Raw genomic sequence first — 23,026 nt, 5'->3', positions numbered from 1 at the left:
AATGGTGCCAATTCCCATTGATTTGAATCTCCATTTCTCATAAAGTATTGGAGGCTTGGGCTCTGTTGGCGCTCAAATTTTGCACGCATTTATCGTCTTCATGCTCCTAGTGACTTGGATTTCGACCCGTTTCTCCTAATTTAGTCTCACAGCTGCTGACGTGAAAAACAAGTGTGGTACCAAGCCAACCACAATTTAATGAACAAAAATAAAGTCAGGGAAGACTATTTATAATGACCTTGTCGCTAGTGGTAGTTTATGATGCTGCGATCGAGACAGCAGAACGCCAGATCGATCACAGCTCAGTTGTTATCTCTCCAGTTAAGCAGCTTCTCGACTGATCAGCACAGAACCCAAAGCTTTTCATGCTGCGTCAGTTTTTGCAAAGCTGTTCTTGGGACTTGGACCTTACCTTTTGGACAATCGTAAATAGGTTCAAAATTGTACAAGTGGAAGATTTTCAATGGGGCGATGGACTCGAAAACAACAAATGGAATTGGAGGATCAAAGTACATCAGAGAGAGAGGAAGAATTGATTACCTCCACTTTCTCCGGCCGATTGTGAAAGTGTTTAGGTTTTGAGGTAAAAGCTTGAATAACAATGGCCGACAATTGGGCGGTGGCTCTGTTCATCTTTCTCACGGTCGTCCGCTATTCGGATCATCGATGGCTTGCGACTGCGAGGGGTTTCATTGTTTCATAATCGCTGCTCTGTATCTTCTGCCTTCTGTCTTGATCTTCTTCGTTTTTCAGCCCTTTCCCTTTCTTTGATTTGTGTCGCAGAACCATTAAATACGACGATTTCAAGTTATTATAACTAGGGTTTACGTTTATCTGTTTTCTATGCATGATGCCATTGAAGGAACCTGAACAAAAAAATTTTAAAAATCAAAAAATCAAAAAATCAAAAATAAAAAGTCCCCCGGAAGCATATTCTCTATGTTGTCACGTTTATTTTAATTTTTATATTTTCCAAAAAATATATTTTCACGAGGAACTAACCATTCCATCAAGGATTACATGAGGAGTCATGGTGGAAAACAAAGACTTTATTTATTTATTATTATTTTAATTATATATATATATTTTTTTATTTATAGATGAATCTTTCATAGGATCTTTATAATTAATGACTTATCTGTATAAAATATAACTTCTGCTTACGTCATTAGCATTAGTCCTAATGCGATGATCGTCTCCATTCTATGAGAAAAAAGGAAATACAACAAATATTTTATTAGAGTTAGGGATGACCATGTAACCTTAACATGATGGTCATCTCTATCGGAAAAACATAAAAAAAAAAAAATAATAATAATAAAAATTGCCATAAAGATGGTCATCATGTTAGGTTATGATACAAATGGTCATCTCTAATATGATACGTTAAAAAATGTGGTAGTGTGCTACGATGTAAGCATAAGGTTAGTTTTCATACATTTGTGGGGGCGGGTCATTAATCATAAAAGGGTTTGTCAAAGGGTCATATGGGGAAAAAACTTTGCGGGAATTTACACAAATTTCTTGTAGAGAATCTCATCTCGATTCCTAAATGAAATGGGGGAGAAACCACACCTCCACCCGACTTGTGGGCATCTAATTGTAACGGCAACCATTTTTTTAATGTAGAAAGAAATATCAATAAAACATTGATATCGATGAATATTCTAAGAGAGTTATAAAACAAAATTTCAAAAAGTACTTTTAAATAATAAAAAAATTTAAAATTACTATCACAATTGTGATTTTTTTTTGCTTACAATTTTATTCTTTTAATGAAATTTTTACGAAATAATAGAAATGTCGATCCATCTCTCGGGTCAAACATATAAAAATCTGTAAAGTCTACGAAATTGTTGACATGTCGATGAAAATATAATAATAAGATTATTACACATAAAGCATAGCCCTTTTGGTTACTCATTCCTATCATTTTGGTCTACATAAAAACACATTTAGAAGTGTAAAATCGAGCATTAAGTTAATTTTTGAATAATTATAGACATATTTCAAAATAATTTTGAACATATTTCAAAATCACTCTCTTATATGTTTGGTGTACTCTTCTATAACTCGTGTTTTTAGTGGATTTTCAATCAACTGAAGCATCATTTTTCTCCCATGATCAGATTTATTCCACTATTAGCATTTATAATATTTGACCTGTCTTCTGGACTCCTATTCATTCGCTGTTTCTTCAAGCCTGATTTATTATTATTATTTTTTTGTTTTTGTTTTGATAATGTAACAAAACTCTTTGTTTAGTTCGACATTGACCCATCAATTTTTTATAGTAATTAGTACCTTCTGTAACGCTTTTCACATGTTAGAGTTTTTTAGCATCACCTTTGTATCTCTTCATATAAATAAAGTGTTTTCAGGTATTTGAACCCTCTCCTCTTGAGATATCTCTCAACTTTTAATTCACTAATCAAAATAATGTGTAATTAATTGAAGACGCTAAATCAATGGCTCAGGTAATAGGGTAGTCTCCTTTACTCATGCCTTCCATCGTCACAAGTTCTTGGCATATTCACTCGTGCATAAGCCTTTGTAAGAACAAATGTCTGCTCTTTTCAAACACTGTACTCTGTATAGTTCTCCGTTATTCGTATCTTGTGATATAATCTTGTAGACTGTCTTGCTTCACACTACATTGATTGTAATGTATGTTCTTTTTTCTGTAGACCACTTTTTGTGAAATTGTTCTTCCTCAATCAATACTACAAATTTTGTGAAACAAACACCTCCTCGGCCCATTTTTGTTACAATTACATAAGTGAATCTTGTGTTGCGAAATCGACAATTAAAGAACACAAAAAAGGGAGCGTAAAGTAGGGAAGATCGATACACAGATAACGTGGTTCACTAACAGTGTGTTAGCAACGTCCACGGATAGAGGGAGAATAATATTATTTAGAGAGAATGTTTTCAGAATTATATAAAAAACGGCGCCTCTAGGTTAGAGAGTTTATATATCGCACTGCTCTAACAGATTCAAGGCATTTCAATAAATCTCCATCTTGACTTGAATTCTCTCCCAAATAACAGATGTACCAAATGCAACATAAATCAATATCGTCAGACGTACCCAAACTTCCCCCTCATACCTCAAAGTGTCCCACAAAGGGGACCACTAACAATTCAAAACATTCAGCAAGTCCAAACAATGTTGGAACTTGCCTTGTGGAAGCGGTTTGGTGAACATATCAGCAGGGTTATCAGCAGTACCAATTTTCATCACTTTAACTCTCTGCTCACATCTTAAGAAGTGATATCTTACATCTATGTGCTTAGTTCTCTCATGATGAACTTGATTCTTGGCTAGGCATATTGCACTCAAACTATCACAATATACAATAACTTGGTCATGATGCAAACCAAGATCACCAACTAACCCCTTCAACCATATTCCCTCTTTAGCAGCTTTGTCAAGGCCATGTACTTTGCTTCAGTAGTAGACAAAGTAACTGTAGGTTGTAAGGTTGCCTTCCAACTAACAACAGAACCACCCAAAGTGAACACATAACCAGTCATATACCTCATACTGTCAACATTTCCAACATAGTCAGAATCAGAATAACCAGTCACCAAACACTCTGTGCAATTCCCATAAACAAGACCAACATCAGATGTACCTCTAAGGTAACGAAAAATCCTCTTAACGGCTTGCTAATGCTCATTCCAAGGTTGACCCATGAACCTGTTGACAACACTAACAACATGGGTAAGATCAGGTCTAGTACAGACCATAGCATACATCAAACTTCCCACTGCACTAGCATAAGAAACTCGAGACATGTACTCCTTTAAGCTTCAGACTGTGGTGAAAACTCAGATGAAAAATGAGCATTTACAGCACTAGGAGTATCTATAGGTGCTGATGACATACCAAACCTGGACAATATTTTCTGAATATATCCTTTCTGTGACAAGAAGTGCTTATTCTTACCTCTGTCCCTATAAATCTCCATACCCAGAATTTTCTGAGCAGCACCCAAATCCTTCATATCAAACTCAGCACTGAGAAGATTCTTCAATTTCAGAATATCAGACTTGGACTTTGCAGCTATGAGCATATCATCTACATATAAAAGTAGATAAATCATCGAACCATTATCATCTTTGTTGTGATATACACAACAATCATATGGACTCCTGTTATACCAAGTCCAATCATATAGCTATCAAATCGTTTGTACCACTGCCTTGGAGACTGCTTTAACCCATACAAAGATTTCTTCAACTTGCAAACATAATCTTCTTTACCTGGATACTAGAACCCATCTGGTTGGGTCATATAAATCTCTTCCTCCAACTCTCCATGTAAGAAAGCTGTCTTCACATCTAGTTGTTCAAGTTCCAAATTCTGATATGCTACTATAGCTAGTAACACCCTGATAGAAGTATGTTTGACTACTGGTGAAAAGATCTCATTATAATCAACTCCTTCCCTTTGTGTGAACCCTCTAGTAACAACTCGAGCTTTATATTTAATGCCCTTTGAAGGTGATATTCCCTCCTTTTTCTTGAAGACCCATTTACAAGTGACAATTTTTCTCTCATTTGGTCGTTTAACTAATTCCCAAGTCAGATTTTTGTCAAGAGATTCCATCTCATCCCCCATAGCAGCAAGCCATTTAGCAGACTCACCACATGACACAACTTCTTTATAGGTGGATTGCTCATGAGGATCCACCTCTTCAGCAACTTGCAATGCAAAAGTAACCATATCTTCAAAACCACACCTCCCAGGAGGTCCAACACTAACTCTTCTAGTTCTATCATGAGCTATACTCGGTTGATCTACTCGTGATCTAGAATTCTCAGGCAAATCAACTTCTAACGTTCTAGGCACATTAATTTCTGGTTGCACATCAGTTTCTGTAGTAACGTATTGATCTTCTCCACCTTGATGCTGTAATTCATTCATAGCTAAAGTGAATTGCATCTCCACCTGTTTATCAACACTACTACTTTCTCCCACATCAGTAGACGTCACAAAAGGCTTTACAGTTGAGTTAAGCATGGAATTTTCATCAAATATCACAGTCCTACTAAATATGACTCTATTCTCAAAAGGTGACCAGACTCTATATCCTTTAACTCCATCCCCAAAACCCACAAATATACCCTTTTTAGCTCTTGATTCTAATTTACCCTCATTAACATAATAGTAGACAGTACAACCAAAAACTTTTAATAAAGAATAATCTGCAGGCTTACCAGACCACATCTCGTAAGGTGTTTTACAATATATAGCTGTATGAGGTCCACGATTGATCAGATAACATGATGTATTCACTACTTCTGCCCAAAACTTTCTAGCCAACCCTGCATTAGAGAGCATGCATCTTGCTCTCTCCAACAACATCTGATTCATACGTTCTGCAACCCCATTTTGATGTGGAGTATTCCTAACAGTATGATGGCGAACAATCCCCTTAGCTTTATAGAACTCATTAAATTCAGATCCACAGAATTCCAGACCATTATCAGTTCGCAGCCTTTTGATCTTCTTCCCAGTTTGATTTTCAATCAATATCTTCCACTGCTTGAAATTCTTGAATGCTTCACTTTTATGTTTCATCATAAAACCCAATTCATTCTTGAGTAATCATCAATTATAGACAAAAAATACCTATTGCCTCCAATAGATTCAACTTTGGAAGGTCCCCAATAGTCTGAATGAATATAATCAAGTGTCCCTTTTGTACAATGAACACCTCTTGGAAACTTGCTGTGATGAAGCTTACCAAATATACAATGTTCACAAAATTCAAAATCCTGCACCTTATGCCCACAAAGAAGATCTTTTTTTGACAGAATTTGCATCCATTTTTCACTCATATGACCAAGTCTCATATGCCATAACTTAGTCATATCATCCTTGTGAACGACCGACGATGCAACAACAGCATAATCTGTTATTGTGGAACTTAATAGAAAATACAGTGTTCCACGTTTTATGCCTTTCAGAACTACCTTAGAACCCTTATAGACATACATTGCTCCACATTTACCTTCAAAACTGTAACCCTCGCTATCGAGTACACTAAAGGATATCAAACTTTTCTTCATTAGTGGAACATGCCTAACCTCTTTTAAAGTGTAAAAGGCACCATTATGTGTTCGTATCTTGACTGAGCCGATTCCAACTATTTTGCACACAACATCGTTAGCCATGCTAACATTCCCTCCATCTATTTGTTGATAGGTTAAGAATCACTCTCTATTTGGGCACATATGATAAGATGTCCCAGAATCAAGAACCCACACATCATCAGAATGTGACTGTTCATTCACAACTAAAGCTAGATCTCCTTCAAAATCGATCTCGACTTCTTCAGAATCAATCTCAACTTGTGCAACAGAGGCGGATGCTTCTCTTTTGTCACTCTTTTCCTTCTTTTCCTGATTCCTTTTTATCTTAGGACATTCGATTTTTCAATACCCCTTTTTTTTTACAGTAGTTACAAATATCATCTGATCTAGAACCCTTTGACTTCGAAGACCTTTTATTCTGGTTTGACTTCTGCTTACCAGAATTCCTATGTCCCTTGCTTCATGTAGCAGCTAACCCAAATGCCTAATTTTCTGTAACTAAACTTCCTGCATTCTGACGGTCCTCTCTCATAAGCAACGTGGACTTTGTATCTTCTAAGGTTAGAGTTTCTTTCCCTCCAATATACGAGTCAACGAAAGTCTCATAAGACGATGAAAAATATGTCAATAGAATTAGGGCAGCATCCTCATCATCAACCTTATCCTCTACATTACGCATATCTAATAAAATTTTATTTAATTGATCAAGATGGTCTCGTAGAGACGTACCTTCCTGCATACTTAGATGATACAAACGTTTCTTCAGAAACAACTTCTTTGTTAAAGATTTCGTCATGTAAAGACTCTTCAACTTCAACCAAAGACCAGCGGCAGTTTCTTCATCTGCGACCTCGATGATGATGTCATCAGCCAAACATAGCATGATTGTCGAATGATCCTTCTCCTCAAGAGTCATCCATTCTTCGTCATCCACGACAGCCTTCTTTGACTTACCCGTCAACGGCGCCCACAGCCCCTGCTGCTTTAGCAGGGATCGCATCTTGATCTAGCATAAACCAAAACTATTCCTCCCGATAAATTTTTCGATCTTTACGTTCACGCTAGACATCTTCAATTGTCGAACAAATGTGGAATTTTGAAAAAACCCTAACAAGGCTATGATACCATTTTATTGTGAAATTGACAATTAAAGAACACAAAAAAGGGAACGTAGAGTCTCATCAGCCTAAGAAGAATCGACCGACACACAGATATACGTGGTTCACTAACAGTGTGTTAGCTACGTCCACGGACAGAGGGAGAACAATATTATTTCGAGAGAATGTTTTCAGAATTACATAAAAAATGGTGCCTCTAGGTTAGAGAGTATATATCGCACTGCTTTAACAGATTTAAGGCATTTCAACATCTTGTCTGTGATGTCACTCTGCAAATTTTCATGCATATTACAAATTAAGGTCATATTTGGAACGATGTTTTAAGTGGAAAAAAGAAAACACTTTTTATGCACTTAGCAAGTCATTCCAAATTCAAATCGACCCATAGAATAGTGGTTGCCGATGATGGTCGGGACATTCTACTATCGAATGCTTTCTTTCTGTATTCAGCTGTATTTCTATCTTTTGATTACTAATCAATATGTAGTTATCTTATTTGTTGCTTTAATTATTCATCTGTGAGTTGTTGCTTTTATTGTTGCATCTTTAATGCCTTACAATTTGCTACTGAGGACCATGCACATTTATCTATTGTGGAGGCAAACACATGCATTTGTTCATGGCCCCATTTTTACTCTGCCTAAAGTGTAAGCTTGTAATGAATGGAGATTTAAACATCAAGAATCATAATAAAAAAGAATTAAAGTGGGAAGTCCTTGCAAAATGGAATATTGCATATTTTATAGTTATGAGAAACTGTTAGAGTTTTAACTCTACAGTTGATCAGAGACATATTCAAAGTCAAACATTGTTCTCGAACGGTTCGATAGAATAAGAGAAGGCTCCACTAGGAGCAAGTAAGAAAGATTGAGAAATAAATTTCATAACTTGACCATGTTGTGGATATCCAACCTAGTTATTGCACAAGCAATATTTTATTTTAAAATTGTGTTTTGTGATCCCAACTGGGGTTAATTGTTTAGATTGGTCTGTCTTGAAAGCCCTAGGTTTTCTTTTATGTGATATGGGATGACCTAAGGAAAGGAGAGCAAAAAAGAGGCAAAAAATCGGAGAGAAAGATAGCAGTTCGGTTTTTCAATGGCAGCTTTCACAAATTTGTCGATTGCCAAAGTTTGAACCATTGGATCGTGCTGAAATTTGGTTAGCCAAGCATACATAGGTTCTCGTATTGAACGATTGGATCGTTATTTGAAACTCTGGTTTATCCGTAATCACTGTCGAACAGAATTTGTAATACTGGGTGATTTTCATTTTTTTTTATCAGTGTTCATCTTTTATGTATGAAAGTCCTAGTGTGTAGTGAATTTTTTATGACTGATTTGGATTTTTTTCCTCAATTTTATCATAATAAGAGAAGTTGAAAAAGGGTGGACTCATCACAAGTCCCGTAGTTTTTACTCTTCAAATCGAAGGGGTTTTTCACGTATAATTCATGTGTGCTCTTTGTTTTTAGTCTTCCAAAATTTTATGGGTTATTGATATGCGTTGTTTGTTGTTTGTTGGTGATTATTTGGTGATTTATTTGTAGTATTTTGGAGAACAAATATTTGGTTTATTGTTTTGGAGGATATCCTAGTAGGTTGTTGTTATATTGTTTGGGTCCTATCAGTTGGTATAAGAGCGTGTTTTAATTTAATCATTGTTAGAGAGTTTACTCAAAATGGTGGAGGTAGTTCAATGATAAAATTGACATCAACCAATTATTCCCTCTGGAGACCGATGATGGAGGATTTTTTATATTGCAAAGATTTATTTGATCCAATTAAAACAATCACAAAAGCAGATGGCACAATTTCTAAACCTGCAAAATCAGAGAAAATGGAAGAAAAGGAATGAGGAAAGTTAAAGAGAAAAACTTTGTCGACTATTAGGTAGTGGGTTGATATTATCATTTTCAACCATGTGTCTAAGGAATCCGACCCATATGAGTTTTGAAAGAAAGTAGAAGGTCTTTATGAAAGGAAGACCGCACATTACAAAGCTTCTTTAATCAAGCAACTGTTGCGTTTTATGTCCTAAAACTTGTAGGTAGTAAATGTAAATAATTGACTGTCATCAATAAAGAGTTATCGATGTTATTTCAATAAGTGTTATTGATTATGTTGTATTCTATTTTGTCTTAATAACCCTAAATCCAATACACTAATATCCTAGGTTGTCTGATGAGTCTTGAGCAGTATGTGGAGACATACAGAGATCGATGCTCAAGATATAGCCTAAAGAGTCTATAGTATAAGGATAAAGTTATCTTGGTGACACTATGGATACAACTCACTTTTGTATTTGATACAAATGCAATGATCCAATGTGTTCGTGTAGGTGACATGTGAGTGGGGTTATCCTATGTAATGAGTTTACATAAGACCGGACTGTGAAATAGTGACCATTAGATGTAACACCGTTGACTATTTCAATAATATAATGTATAATGATACATTATAATATAAATTTTATACTTTATTTAAACTTTATAATATAAATTTAATTTTGGACATGATTCAAAATTAATTTATGGGAGAATTAAATATTTGAAGAAATTCAAATATTAATTAAATGTGAATTGGGTTCATACTAAAACTATAGATTAAAAATTAATGTGTATTTGATATGAGAGAAATGCAATTGAATATGATTCAAAATTAAATATTTTATATTTAATTTAATTTAATTAATTGAATTAAAACTATAGATTATGTGAAAGATGTTTCATTTAAATATGATTTAAATTAAATAATTAATTAAATAAAATTTAATTAATTATTAAATTAATTAAATAAAATTTAATTAATTATTTTATTAATTAACAGTTAACCCCCATGTAGGGAGTTAACAAGAACATGAGATGAATCCCATGTTCCACTATCTCTCTCCTTTGATAAAACTTATGCAAATCGTTTGTAGGAGTGTTGGTTGCAATGAGATTTTAATCTGAGGACATAGAATAATTCTGTATTCCTTTTACCTCTCTAAAAATTTCTCCAATTTTTCTCAATTTTGATATTTGGTTCCCACAAACTTTACCTGAAGTTTCTCAGAGGATAGGGAGGTAACCTTCATGGTGATATTGATTTGGCCATTTCATCTAAGTTGTCAATGTAAGTAAGGCTTTCCATCGTCTCTGTATTCTCTAATTACATGCTTAACCTAGGTTATCTTTTATAGTAGGCAATTTTTTAATTGGTCTCTGTCATTTTCTGGAATTGCCCAATGTATGGGTATTTCAGAAAACCCAAATTAATAATGAGTTTGGTTCTGTGTTTTCTGCTATGATTAGGGTTTTCATCCCTACAATTGGTATTAGAGCCATCTTGTTATATTAATTTAGGTTTCAAAAATTTGCACTGGGTTTTGGTGGAATTAAACTGCATTGTGAATATTAATTTTTTGTGAAAGAACGTTTACAATAATTTTATGGCCATAGATTTCATATTGTGATTTAATCAAATATTGTAAAAGCCCTTGCATTTTTGGGCATTTATCATGAAATTTGTTGTATTATGTAGGTTTTTGTCTAGAATTAGGACTATGTATGATGAAAATCGAGACCATTTTTTGCCAAAACAAAAAACAGTAGTAGTTTCTGCCCAGAAACGCAACCTGAAGTCGTAGTATTGTAATGCTACTCATGGCGCTGCAACGTTATCACAATGCAACACTAGGGTTTCGTTACGTGCGGTTCAATGGCAATCCAGGGTGGTTCAATTCAGTTCGGTCGGTTCAAAGTGATTTTGTCCGGTTTAACACTGGGTTGGCTTGGTTCGTGGTTTTAGGGTCGGGTTCGAAGCGGTTTGAGTTGGTCTAGTCCGATTTTGGAGCGACATAAGCTTATTTTAAGATAAAATTAGCATAATTATTGTAATTTATTACTTTATTTTATCCTAGGGGCTCAAATTACTGGTTCATTTGCTATTTAAATGCTTTATGGAGGTCATTTAGATAAATCCCACCATTGGTTAAGCATGATCATGCATTTTTAATATGTTATAAGTGTTATAATGTATGGTTTTAAAGCATGATGTGAAATTGATTTCATGGGTTATTTAATATATTATGATATGTTAAATATATAAATTGGAAAAGCATGATGCATGACATTACTTAGATAAATAAAAAGAGTTATATTTATTAATATCTTGTATATGTTGTTCATGTTGATGTCTTGAATCTCGTAGAGTCCCATAGTTTGTAATTGTAATGTACAAACATTTTATTTATGTAATAAAATATTTGATATTTTATTTCAAAATTAGTTGCATTAACCACAAATCAATCAGCTAACATCCAAGGGTATCTTGTAGCTTAAACATGTATGTAGAGACATACAGATGGATCATGTTTAAGTGATAACCTAAATGGTCTAGACGGATAAGATTGGATACCTTATCCTGATGACAATACGAGTATGACCCGCTTTATAGATGTTACAAATTTTGTAAAGTGCTACAAATGATTTAATCCTTATCATTCATGTGGAGACATGTGAGCGAAGATATTCTATACAAAGGAGTTTGTATAAGACTGGACCACGAAATGTTTAGTCTCATTATATAACGCCATTCATAATAGAGACTTCCATTTCACTAGGATGACCATAGTTAATATGACCTGAATCCTGAGTGAGTTGTTAACTCCTGCCTATAAGGATGGTCCTTTGATTTGTATGGGTGAAAGTGACCAAATTGCCGACTCAACAAGCCTACCATTTTGGGGATTCGTCTGATTGGGGAGCTAAGAACACAGCTACACAAGAAGGAATTCACTCATTACCCAATGTCGGGGAAAGTAGATAAATTACTCTTTTAAGGGTTGATTCCGTGGCTTGAACAATGTGGCACCACACCTTCTCCTGGCCCGAGAGGGGTTTGATCATCGTTGGACTATGATTTATTGTTTATTAGAGGGATTAGTGGTACTCAAGGAGTTAGATGTAACTACAGGGGCAAACCGATATTTTTGGCCCAATTGTCGGTCTTTAGTGGGGTGCCCGACAGTTAACGGATGATGAATAATTTAATTAAAGAATTTAATTAATTATTCATGTACTGTTAGAGCTTAAAGCTACAAGTTCATGAGATCCCCACGATAGCTCAATAGGATTTAATGAGAATCAATTTTTGGATTAATTTGAATTGTTCAAATTAATCGAGGGAATTAATTATATATCATATAATTAATTTAATATAATTATATATGATGTAATTACTATAATATATTTGATACATTATATTATGTACTTATGAGAGGTGCTTCAAATATTAATTACATGAATTGGATTCATTTAATTAAATTTAATGTAAATGTGATTTATATTAAAAGCTATTGGTGAGAGAAAATTGAAACTATAGGCTATATTATATTTGATACAATATAAAAACTATAGGTTATATGTTATATGTGATATAACATATAGTTACGTATATATATACAATAAATTAGTTATTATATATATATACACACACACACACACACACACACATATATATATATATATTATATTATATTAATTAATTAAAATTAAATTATTATATTTTTTAAATTAATTATTATTATTTTTATATAATTGAATTATTGGGAGGGAATTAACTTCACTCTCCACTATTCTCTCCACCCACGTATTATGTGGGTGGTTGACAGAGGGAGATGAGAGATCCTATTCTTTTCCCTTTTGGCCAATGATTTGAGAATACATAATAGTTTTGTATTTTTCTCAGGCTTTTTCCTTCATTTCTTCTTTCAATCAATCCCTCTCTTTCAATCCAAAATCACCAGAGCACCACACCTCCTGAATTCTCATCCAGAGAATATCGAGATCACCAATTGGTTATGCCTTTTTAGATTGTTCATGTTTTTTCATAGAGAAGAGAATCGTAAAGAGATTTGGAGTCTTCAAGGGTAAGCTTTCTATTCCCTTTTCTCTTCTATGTATATATTTATTTTTTTTATGCATGTTGTACTATTTGAATTAAATGCATGTTTATGTATATTCTTCAATAAATTTTTATTCTATAAGATTTTGGAATTTTGGGACGATCCCGCTTCCGCTCAAGGACCCTTAATTGGGAACCTTCATATGCTCGGTAGATTTTCATGAGTGTTTTAATATAAGTGTTATTAAATAAAGTTGAAAATCAATTTACATTAAGCATGACACATCCATAGTTTGATATAATTGTTATATTAAAGTAATGAAATGCATGTAATATGGTTTTCTTGTTAATTAGAATTTGATTGTTACTCAAGTAAACCATAGAAAATATGTTTATAGGGCTAATAATTAATTTCATAATAGTTATAAAATTAATATTAGTAACCGTCAACCTATAATAAAGAATTGCATGTAAACTTAAGATCTTAGGGAATTGGATTTGTTTTTAAAATGTTTAAAATTAATCTAAACCTTATATCGCATTAATTCTAATAAGATTAGAATTACGTCCTATTTGTTTTAATAGATTTAAAATATGACCAATAGGACAAACAAGATTTTAGATTATAAGAAAACTCTACCGGTGAAGTTCTGTCTAGGTTGGGGGTTCTTAAGATGACAGTTTATGGAACATCTCCTACTTGGGAACTGACCTGGAACTTGAGTTGAATTAACTTTAATCCTGTTAGCATGCAATGTCACTAGGTTAATTAAATGGTTTAACTCACCTAGAACATTAGAGTAAAGACCTTATTATAAGAGTTATAATAGACATAGACTTAGATAGATTCATTAGCTGAAATTCAACTAAGTATAATAAAACCCTAAAATAGTAGAATACTTTAGTGGGAGAAAATTGGTATATGGGATATATCAATTTTTTAGCTCTCATGTCTCTAAGAATTCACACGTGAGATCCATGCTTGGCTCGGTGTCACCCTGAATGCGGCCTCCCTTTGGAAAGTGTTTGCATGGATCAATACCAAGGTGAATAGGGAAAGTAGTCATAGTAAGTGGGAGAAGGACGCATGTCAATGTATTCTATAGTTTCCTCCATTAGGTTGCACCGTAAGATTCTTATGGTCCGCTTGCTTGTCATCCTTGAGTGACCATCTCTTCGGAGGGCCTGGTCATAGGATTCAGAACAACGCAAACTCTAGTAATAGGTATGGTTACTTAGGTTAATCTTCAACAGTTGTCGTTCCTTATGGTAACCTGTTAAAGCATACCTCTGGGATCCAAAAAATGGGAGGGTCACATGTACATGATGAATTAAGCTAGTTAATGAATGCTTAACCGAAAAACGGTAGCTAAAAACAATAGGAATAAGAGTTATTCTAGTATTAGTAATTAGCTGAGATTGTCTCAATTAAAAGGAGGAATAGCTGATCACCCTTCGGTAGCTATTGCTCTAAACCTCTGAAGTATCGTTACAAAAACTAAATCACCACCATAATTTCTTTGCTTAAGAATGAAAAACTAACTGAAGAAAATTATTCAACATAGAAATCTAACTTGAATATAATTCTAGTTATAGATGATCTATGATTCGTCTTAATGGAGGAATGTCCTCCAATCCCCGCTCGTAATGCATCCCAAGCGGTAAGGGATGCTTATGACCACTGGACGAAGGCCAATGACAAGGTCCGAGTCTATATCTTGGCAAATCTATTTGAAGTTCTTACCAAGAAATACGAGGCCATGATTATTGCACGTTAGATCAAGAAGTCCCTCTGGGAGATGTTTGGACAACTGTTCTCTCAGATCCTGCACGAAGCCCTCAAGTACGTTTATAACGTGCGCATGAAGGAACATCAATCAGTTAGAGAACATGTTCTCGATCTCATGGTTCACTTCAATGTCGTTGAGATGAACAGCACAGTCATCGACGAGTAAAGTCAGGTGTCCAAGTGTTTTCTTCAAGTCCACAGCAATGTGGTTATGAATAAAATAGAGTACACCGTGATTACCCTCCTAAATGAGTTACAGACTTATCAATCTTTTATGTAATGTAAGGGACCTATAGAAGGAGAGGCAAATGTTGCTCATTCATAGAATTTCCATAAGGGTTCATCCTCTAGAACTAAGTATATACCTTTATGTTCTAAGAAGATCTAGAAAAAGAAAGAAGGGAAAAGGAAGGCTCCCATTGCTGGGAAAGGCAAGGAAAAGGCCAAGGTGGCCGACAAGGACAAGTGCTTCCAAGATTTTGAAAATGGAACTGAAATCATAAGAATACATCATGTAAAAACCGTGAAATAACTCTTTAGCATCTTTTTGAAGATTCCACTACTCCGTTGCCTGAACATGTGGGAGAGTCGTCTTGCTCAATTCCTAATAACCTTAGTTGAGAGAGAGCCCTTTTGCTCGATCTCATCAACGTCGATAACATAGTCATACGTGCACATACAACTAAATTGAGTCCTAGCAACCTTATCATACCTTCCGTGTCAAAGATCCCTACCATACATTCGATACAAATATTGGAGTAAGGTTTGTACAAGGCACAAACATTTAAACATTTAAGAACATATATAGAATATGCATATTTGAAATAATCATACCTCATGGTTTCATATCAACACATAATGACTTGTAAAACATGGAGTATACTTGATCAATTTCATCATGCGATAAAACATGGCATATGCTATTGGAAAACGCATGTTAAAATCTTAAATAATTTAATCATTTAAAAACATAGATCATGCGATCAACATTCATTTTAAGGCATGCATTAGAGAAAATTTTAACATAATAACTTCATATGAAATGCCTATGCATTTGAAATCATTCATAAAACTTGCGTTAGAAAAAATTTATTAAAACTTGTTACTCACTGTCTTAAGCTACTTATCCAAGGGGTTGCATGCCTCTCCTATTTGCGTTTTCCTTGAAAAGGAAAGGTCCCTTGGTCAGTTTACTTAACTCTCTTTTGAGCTTAACGCATAGCTTAACTTTATTGCATACTAATGGTTATCGCATCATTGCTAAGTTCGACGCATCAAAACCATCCTTAACGCATCGACTATTCCTTAGCCATCTTACCTTATAACTTAAATAAAAATTGAGAATCCATTCTCAAGATGCTTGGGTAAGTATTGAAACACTTCTCAGTCTATGCGACGCACATCCACTAGGCGATGTACTCAGATTGTCTTCATTGTGGATTTTCTATGTTGTATGTGTTAAGGCATAACCTCACTAAGCCAACTGCTCGCTTATTCTTCGTATGCAGCTACCTACTTATTCATCCACAATATCATATCAAAATCAAACCTCCAGATTTCATAACTTTAATTCCAGCATTCGTTTAACTAAACTTCCTTCAAAGAAATGCTCATAAACATCTTAACTTTTGCTTACCTTAGAATTTGAGCATCATTTCTTCCAAAAACCGATTAGAAATTCCTCAAAATTTTCTTTGGTTGGCTGAAAATTCTTTAACTTTCAAATTCTTCAGATGACAACAACTCTCCCTTACTTAGGCATTAGGAAAATTTAGGCATAACAGTCTCCTTCTTGGTTAAGCCAATTTATATTTGGGCTTGCATGAAGAGTTAGCTTAATTAATTGCCACTTGTGAAGCTTATCCCTTTATTGACGTCTGCAAGGCTGCCACCTGGCTTACTTATTCGTTAATTAGGTTGAATCCCTCAGCTTAAACTTGATCGCATAGCCTTACGTCCATCTAAGCTTAAACTTTTCAGCTTAGCCTTCATCAATGGCATACAAGGTTGGTCACATAAATCCTTCATACCATTTGTTGTACTTATCCATCATGTCCCCCCTTCTTTGACATCTGGCCGCATCATTCAACTAAGCTGGCCGCATGGTGCCTTATAGTTCCAATGCATGGAACCCTCTCCTCTCTAGGTGTTAACTTGTTCCCACTTCACCTGAGAACTAAATGTTCCATACTTAACATATTTTCTTTCCCTTTTCCGACTTACTATTAATAGGTTTCTCCAACTCTCTACACGTCAATCATGTAACAACCTGAATGCATATAGTCATAACAATTAGAAAAATTTCCCTTTTTTTTTTTTTTTTTAACATTTCAAGCACATCATTCATTATACATACTTAACTACCTTTTTCCATTGACATTAATACACAACTTAACATTAAGTGGATTTAAACTTAATTAACTAGTAAAGCAAGTTTAGAGGTTTACAATTTACCTTCCCCTTTAAGAAATTTCGTCCTCCAAATTTGTCTGGACTACTCATGTGAACAAGTGTAGATATCAGTTTTTCATTTGATCTTCAACGTCCCATGTAGCTTCCTCAACTTCATTGTTTCTCCACAAGACTTTTATTAATGGAATAGTCTTATTTCTTAACATTTGATTTTTCTGTCTAAAATCTGAATTGGTTCCTCTTCATAAGACAAATTCTCTTTCAGTTGTATTGGTTGTTCTTCGAGAATATGAGTAGGGTCGGGTAAATACTTCCTTAATATAGATACATGGAAGACATCATGTATTTTGGATAATTCAATAGGTAAAGCTAACCTGTAAGCTACTGGCCCTACACATTCAATTATCTCGTAGGGTTCTATATATCTGGGGCTTAGTTTACCTTTCCTACCAAATCTGAGTATTCCTTTCCATAGAGATAACTTCAAGCATACTCGATCCCCAATTCTAAATTTCTAAATTCTAACTCTTCTTCTCTTATCTATATAGCTCTTCTGTCTGTCACGAGCTATCTTTAGATTTTTTTTTATTACCTTAATATTTTCTGATGTTGCTTGGACTAACTTTGGTTCTATCAATTATCTTTCTCCAACCTCATTTCAAAAAATTGGAGTTTTGCAAGGTCTTCCATATAAAGCCTCGTACAGTGCCATATCGATATTGGAATGATAACTGTTATTATAAGCAAACTCTACCAATGAAAATTGTCTATCCCAACTACCCTTAAACTGCAATACACATGCTCTCAACATATCTCTCTGAGTCTTAATTATTCGTTCTAACCGTCCATCTGTCAGTGGATGAAAGGTTGTACTGAAAGGCAACTTAGTACCAAGTGCCTTTTGCAAACTGGGCCAGAACTTTGAAGTAAATCGTGTATCTCTGTCTGATATAATAGATATTAGAGCTCTAAATTGGCTACAATTCGATCAACATATAACTTAGCTAGCTGGTCAAGAGTAGACGTAGCTTTGAGCGGCAAACTTTGTCGTCTTCGTCATCCTATCTACTATTACCTAAATACCTCATAACCATTAGGGGTTTTGGGTAGCCTAAATAGAAAATCCATGGTCACATGCTCCCATTTTTATTAAGGTACTAGAAGTGGGTTCAACAATCCTGTAGGTCTTTAATGCATTGGTTTAACCTACTCACAGATCAAACATCTGTCTACATAACTGGCTATGTCTTTCTTCATCCCTAGCCACCAATACGACTTCTTCAATGTCCTATACATCTTGGTGCTACCTGGGTGCATAACATATGTTGAATCATGAGCCTCTTCTAACACGAAATTTTTCAACAGCTCATCGTTAGGAACACATAATCTATCATCTTTCATCAAAGCTCCATTTGGTATCAAAATAAAATCTGATCTCTGCTGTTGTTTAACTTCTTTAATTAACTTACTAAGATTATCATCTGTCATTTGAGCCTTGACGATATCATATACTAGTGTAGGTCTTACCTGGAAATGAGCTATCATTTCTCCCAAATGACCTACTAACAAAGCTACATTAGCCCTATGAATTCTTGTAATGACCTTCCCCTTAAAGAATACAACATGTCTCTAGAATAGCTAGATTTCCTGCTCAAAGCATCAGCTACCACATTAGCTTTACTAGATGGTAATCAATAGTACAATCATAATCTTTTATCAGCTCCATCCATCGTCTCTGTCTCAGATTCAACTCCTTTTTATCAAATATATATTTCAAACGCATAATGCCCATATCTGGTTCAAAACACTGTCTTAGGGATATCTGACCCCCTAACCTTCAACTGGTGGTAACCTGATCTTAGATCAATCTTTGAAAATACTGATGCTCCATTAAGCTAATCTAACAATTCATCAATATGAGGCAACAAATAGTTATGATATTGTAAACTAACATGCAACAGAAAAAAATAGAATCAATAAGTACTCTAATTACACTTAAATTGAGTTTAAAACATGCATTGAAACACAATTTCAGAAGAGGGTTTTAAGAATACAATACCTTTGAAGAAAACTCTTTAATTCCAGCTGAATCCCACGAATTGATGCTTCAATACTTTAGTATAGTACCATAGAGACCTTCTCTACTATTCTCTAGCTTGGATTACGTGGTGGAAACACTGAATTGAGTTAAATTTGAGTGAGATTGAAGAGGGTTGTTTAGGGTTCTTAATTTCTGCAGATTTTCTAATTTAAATCTGATTGCATGAAGAGGTAACTGTAGTTCAAAACTTCAATTAATAGATGAAGACCATGCAAATTAGTTAGCATGGCTGATGCCACTTCAATTTCCATTGAAATTAAATTGGCATGAGGTGTTAAATTGAGTGGGAAAAATTCAAGATTGAATTTTCCCACTTTTAATTTTAAGTTCAATTAATTTGTAAATCAAATCAAATCAAATCTAATTTTTCAAAAAAAAAAAACAAATTTTAGTTTAATTTTATAATTTTGAATTTTTAAAAAATCCAAAATTCTAATTAATCAAATTATCAATTTTGAACAAATTTCAAAATTAAATAAAATTGAATAATTAATTAAACTAAATTAGTTAATTTAATTTAATATCAAATATCAAATATTATAGCTTACGTCATCAAATATTTAAATTATTATTTAACTATTTTGATCTCTCGAATTTCATTTAATTTCTACAAAATTAAACGTTTTAATTGTATCAAATACAATTAATAGAAACCCTAATTGAATTTGAACAATTCAAATTCAAAACCCTAATTTCTAATCTCAATTTCAAATTCACTCAATTCACTAATCTAAGATAATTTTATGAGCTAGTAGATGGACCTTATGAACCTACATATCATGAACTCTTAACGATCTGAGATTAATTGGCTAAACTCTTTAAACCGAATTAATCAATATTCGTTAACTATCAAGACACACCACTAGAGCTCGATAGATGCACTCTCCTCACTGTAGATATATTTTTGTCCACTATAACCATAATTTGTAAGTCGATACTTTACAGGTCATTCTTATTTATAGCTAGGTCGAATTTACCGTTTTACCCCTGTAAATACATCTTGCTCCTTAAGCTCCCACTAATCCTCCATTGAACAATTGATTTATAGTCTGACTCATAAACCATGATCCTCTTGATCAAGAGAGGGTGGGGCCCATTTATTCAGGACCAGGATTCAGCGTTTAAAAGAACAACCTATCTGCTAACCCTAAGTCGGATAGGAGTGAATTCCATCTTGCAGAGCTATGTCCTCAGCTATCTATCATGTCTTATCCCCAAAAAATGGGAGGTTTATTGAGTAGTGTTGTTGGGCTACTCTCACCTATGTAGATCAAATGATAATCCCGAATAAACAGGAGTCCATAGTTAGCTCAAGATTAAGATCGAGTTTCCCTAGGTCATTTGAATTTGAAATAGTCAGTTTTAACAGTAAACAGTAGTTATAAAGAAAAGTGACTATTTTGTGGTCCGGTCTTATGTAAACTCATTGCATAGAATGCCCCCACTCACATGTCTCTACATGAATGATTTTATGATCATATCATTTGTATTAGTATACAAAATGGGTCACATCCAATAGTATCAACAGGATGAAGTACCCAACCTCATCCATATACTTATAGACCTTTTTGGCTATATACTACAACTAGATCTTCTTTTATATTGCCACATAAAGTTAAAGTATTCATATTATGGGAATGGATTTGTTTATTGGATTTATAATAAGATACTCAATTACACATTTATTGATATATAGAATATGTTAACAATATTTACGAACTGCGAGTTTAGGACATTCCCAACAATTCTGTATAGTTACCTTGTTCAATTGCTTGTAGTCAATACATAATCTGAGTGTGTCATCCTTCTTCTTCACAAATAAAGCTGGTGCTTCCCAAGGTGACACACTAGGCCTGATATAACCCTTTTTTACTAATTCCTGCAATTGAGCTTTCAATTCCTTCAGCTTAGCTATAGCCATCTTGTATAGTGCCTGTGAGATAGATGTTGTTCCTGATATCAAATCTATGGTAAACTCTACTCTCTATCAAGTGGTAACCCTGATAGCTCTTTAGGGAATACATCAAGGAACTCCTGGACTATAGGAACATCTTCTAGTCTTAACTTCTTTGGTGAAGAAATTGTTATATGAGCCAAGTATGCTGTACAACCTTTACTCAGTAGCTTCCTGGCCTTAACTTCTGAAATCAGAAAGTAGGGAACACTTTATTTTCCCTTACAAACACTACTTCTGCCTGATCTGGTAATCTGAATATTACTTCTTTCTTATGAAAATCCACAAATGCATGATATTTAAATAGGAAATCCATCCTGAGAATAACATCGAACTTTAATAGTTCTAGGGGAAATAAATCAATCTCCATGTTTTTTCCTTCTATGTGAATTACACAGTTTCTATAATAATTATTAACTAGCAGCATATCACCTACAGAGGTTGAAATAACTAACTCCATAGGCATAATTTATAGCACCCTATCAATATTCAATGCAAACATACTAGAAATAAATGAATGAGTCGCTTCTGGATCAAATAAAACATGTGCAGGTCTATTATGAATAAAGATCGTACCAGTAACTGAAGGAACCCTTATCGAAGAGAACCCATGAGTGGAAGTATGATCTATTCAAATTTATTGTGATAGAATTACAAGCATTCACAAACATACAAACTAATTATGCATTTTTTAACAAATTACAACATGCTTTAGTAACTAATAACAAAAGGGATGAGAGACATACCTTTGAAGAACTTTTCTTCCACATATCTCTCGCTCTTGTGAAGAATTGATACAGCAACCTCTCGCTGTCGCTTAGAACACAAACAACCTCTCGTACATCACCACTCGACAACCTCAGTATTCTCGGAGTGAGCATCCAGGAGGTGTGGGCTCTGTTGTATTTGGTAGAGGGATGGAGGAAACAACGATCGAACTATATGACCAAGCAAGAGGGAGAATGAACTATCTATCGTATAGACTTTGTGTGCTTGATTGTTTAGTAAAAATCAGCAGGTACACGATCGTTTAGAAAAAAAAATAGGCTTGATCGTTTACACGATCGTTTAGTGAATCTCGCTTGCCACACGATTGTTTAATAAAATGCTACACGTTTGTTTAGTCAAAGGTGCTAGTACATGACCATTTAGGCTCTCGATTAGAAGGCTGTCATACAGTCTCTTGTGAGCTAACGATTAGTTCTGTACTTAATGAAGTGATTCCTTTACAAAATAAAAACATTTTTCATTTTACCTTCAGTTATGAAAATTGGACATAACCTCCCACTTTCATGCACAGTTAAAGGAAAAACCACCTACAATTATCACATAATTGTTTTAATTATAAATAAATATAATAACTAACTTATCATATTATATTTATAACCTATAGTTTTAATATCACATCATATGTAACATTTAAACCATAGTCCTTTTCTCCTTTACTTGATATAAATCATATTTATATCAAATTCCTCCAATTAATGTATCTTATACATCATATCAATTATATCAAATATAACTGAACCAGTTTAATCATATCATATATAATCACACTCCCTCTTGTCAATTTGAACACTTCAAACTGACCTAAAAATTGATTCTCAACTTGAATCCATTGAGCTACCAAGGGGACTTTATGGACCTGTAGCTTGAAGC

The 23,026-nt window shown here is 34.2% G+C and overlaps 1 protein-coding gene and 1 long non-coding RNA gene across 2 annotated transcripts; both read right to left on the bottom strand.

The window, feature by feature from the left end:
• Positions 1 to 6: 6 nt before the first annotated feature.
• On the bottom strand, positions 7 to 883 carry LOC150034592 (uncharacterized). The gene is made up of 3 exons (XR_016531043.1): positions 541 to 883; positions 239 to 412; positions 7 to 152 (listed from the first exon to the last, which is right to left on the bottom strand). It is a non-coding gene; the product is annotated as an uncharacterized LOC150034592 (long non-coding RNA).
• A 2,253-nt stretch (positions 884 to 3,136) lies between these two features.
• LOC150034591 (secreted RxLR effector protein 161-like) lies at positions 3,137 to 3,801 on the bottom strand. Its single transcript, XM_090316787.1, has 3 exons — positions 3,704 to 3,801; positions 3,490 to 3,640; positions 3,137 to 3,253 (listed from the first exon to the last, which is right to left on the bottom strand). The coding sequence occupies exons 1-3, from the start codon at positions 3,799 to 3,801 to the stop codon at positions 3,137 to 3,139; spliced, it is 366 nt and encodes a 121-aa protein (XP_090172913.1).
• Positions 3,802 to 23,026: the final 19,225 nt, after the last annotated feature.

The sequence above is a fragment of the Benincasa hispida genome, chromosome 8, assembly GCF_027475165.1.
Source record: "Benincasa hispida cultivar pf3 chromosome 8, pf3_genome.v1.1, whole genome shotgun sequence".
NCBI lineage: Eukaryota > Viridiplantae > Streptophyta > Magnoliopsida > Cucurbitales > Cucurbitaceae > Benincasa > Benincasa hispida.
Note: the sequence above shows the minus strand (reverse complement) of the source record. Positions and strands in the feature narration are given on the sequence as shown.

Bases quoted from the DNA above. Each gene is read 5' to 3' on its own strand.
- LOC150034591 (XM_090316787.1), bottom strand. From the start codon at position 3,801: ATGTCTCGAGTTTCTTATGCTAGTGCAGTGGGAAGTTTGATGTATGCT. The intron at 3,641-3,703 runs GTTCATGGGTCA...TCGTTACCTTAG, and splicing joins GTTGTTAGTGTTGTCAACAG to AGGTACATCTGATGTTGGTC. The intron at 3,254-3,489 runs GCAACCTTACAA...AGATGTGAGCAG, and splicing joins GTTCTGTTGTTAGTTGGAAG to AGAGTTAAAGTGATGAAAAT.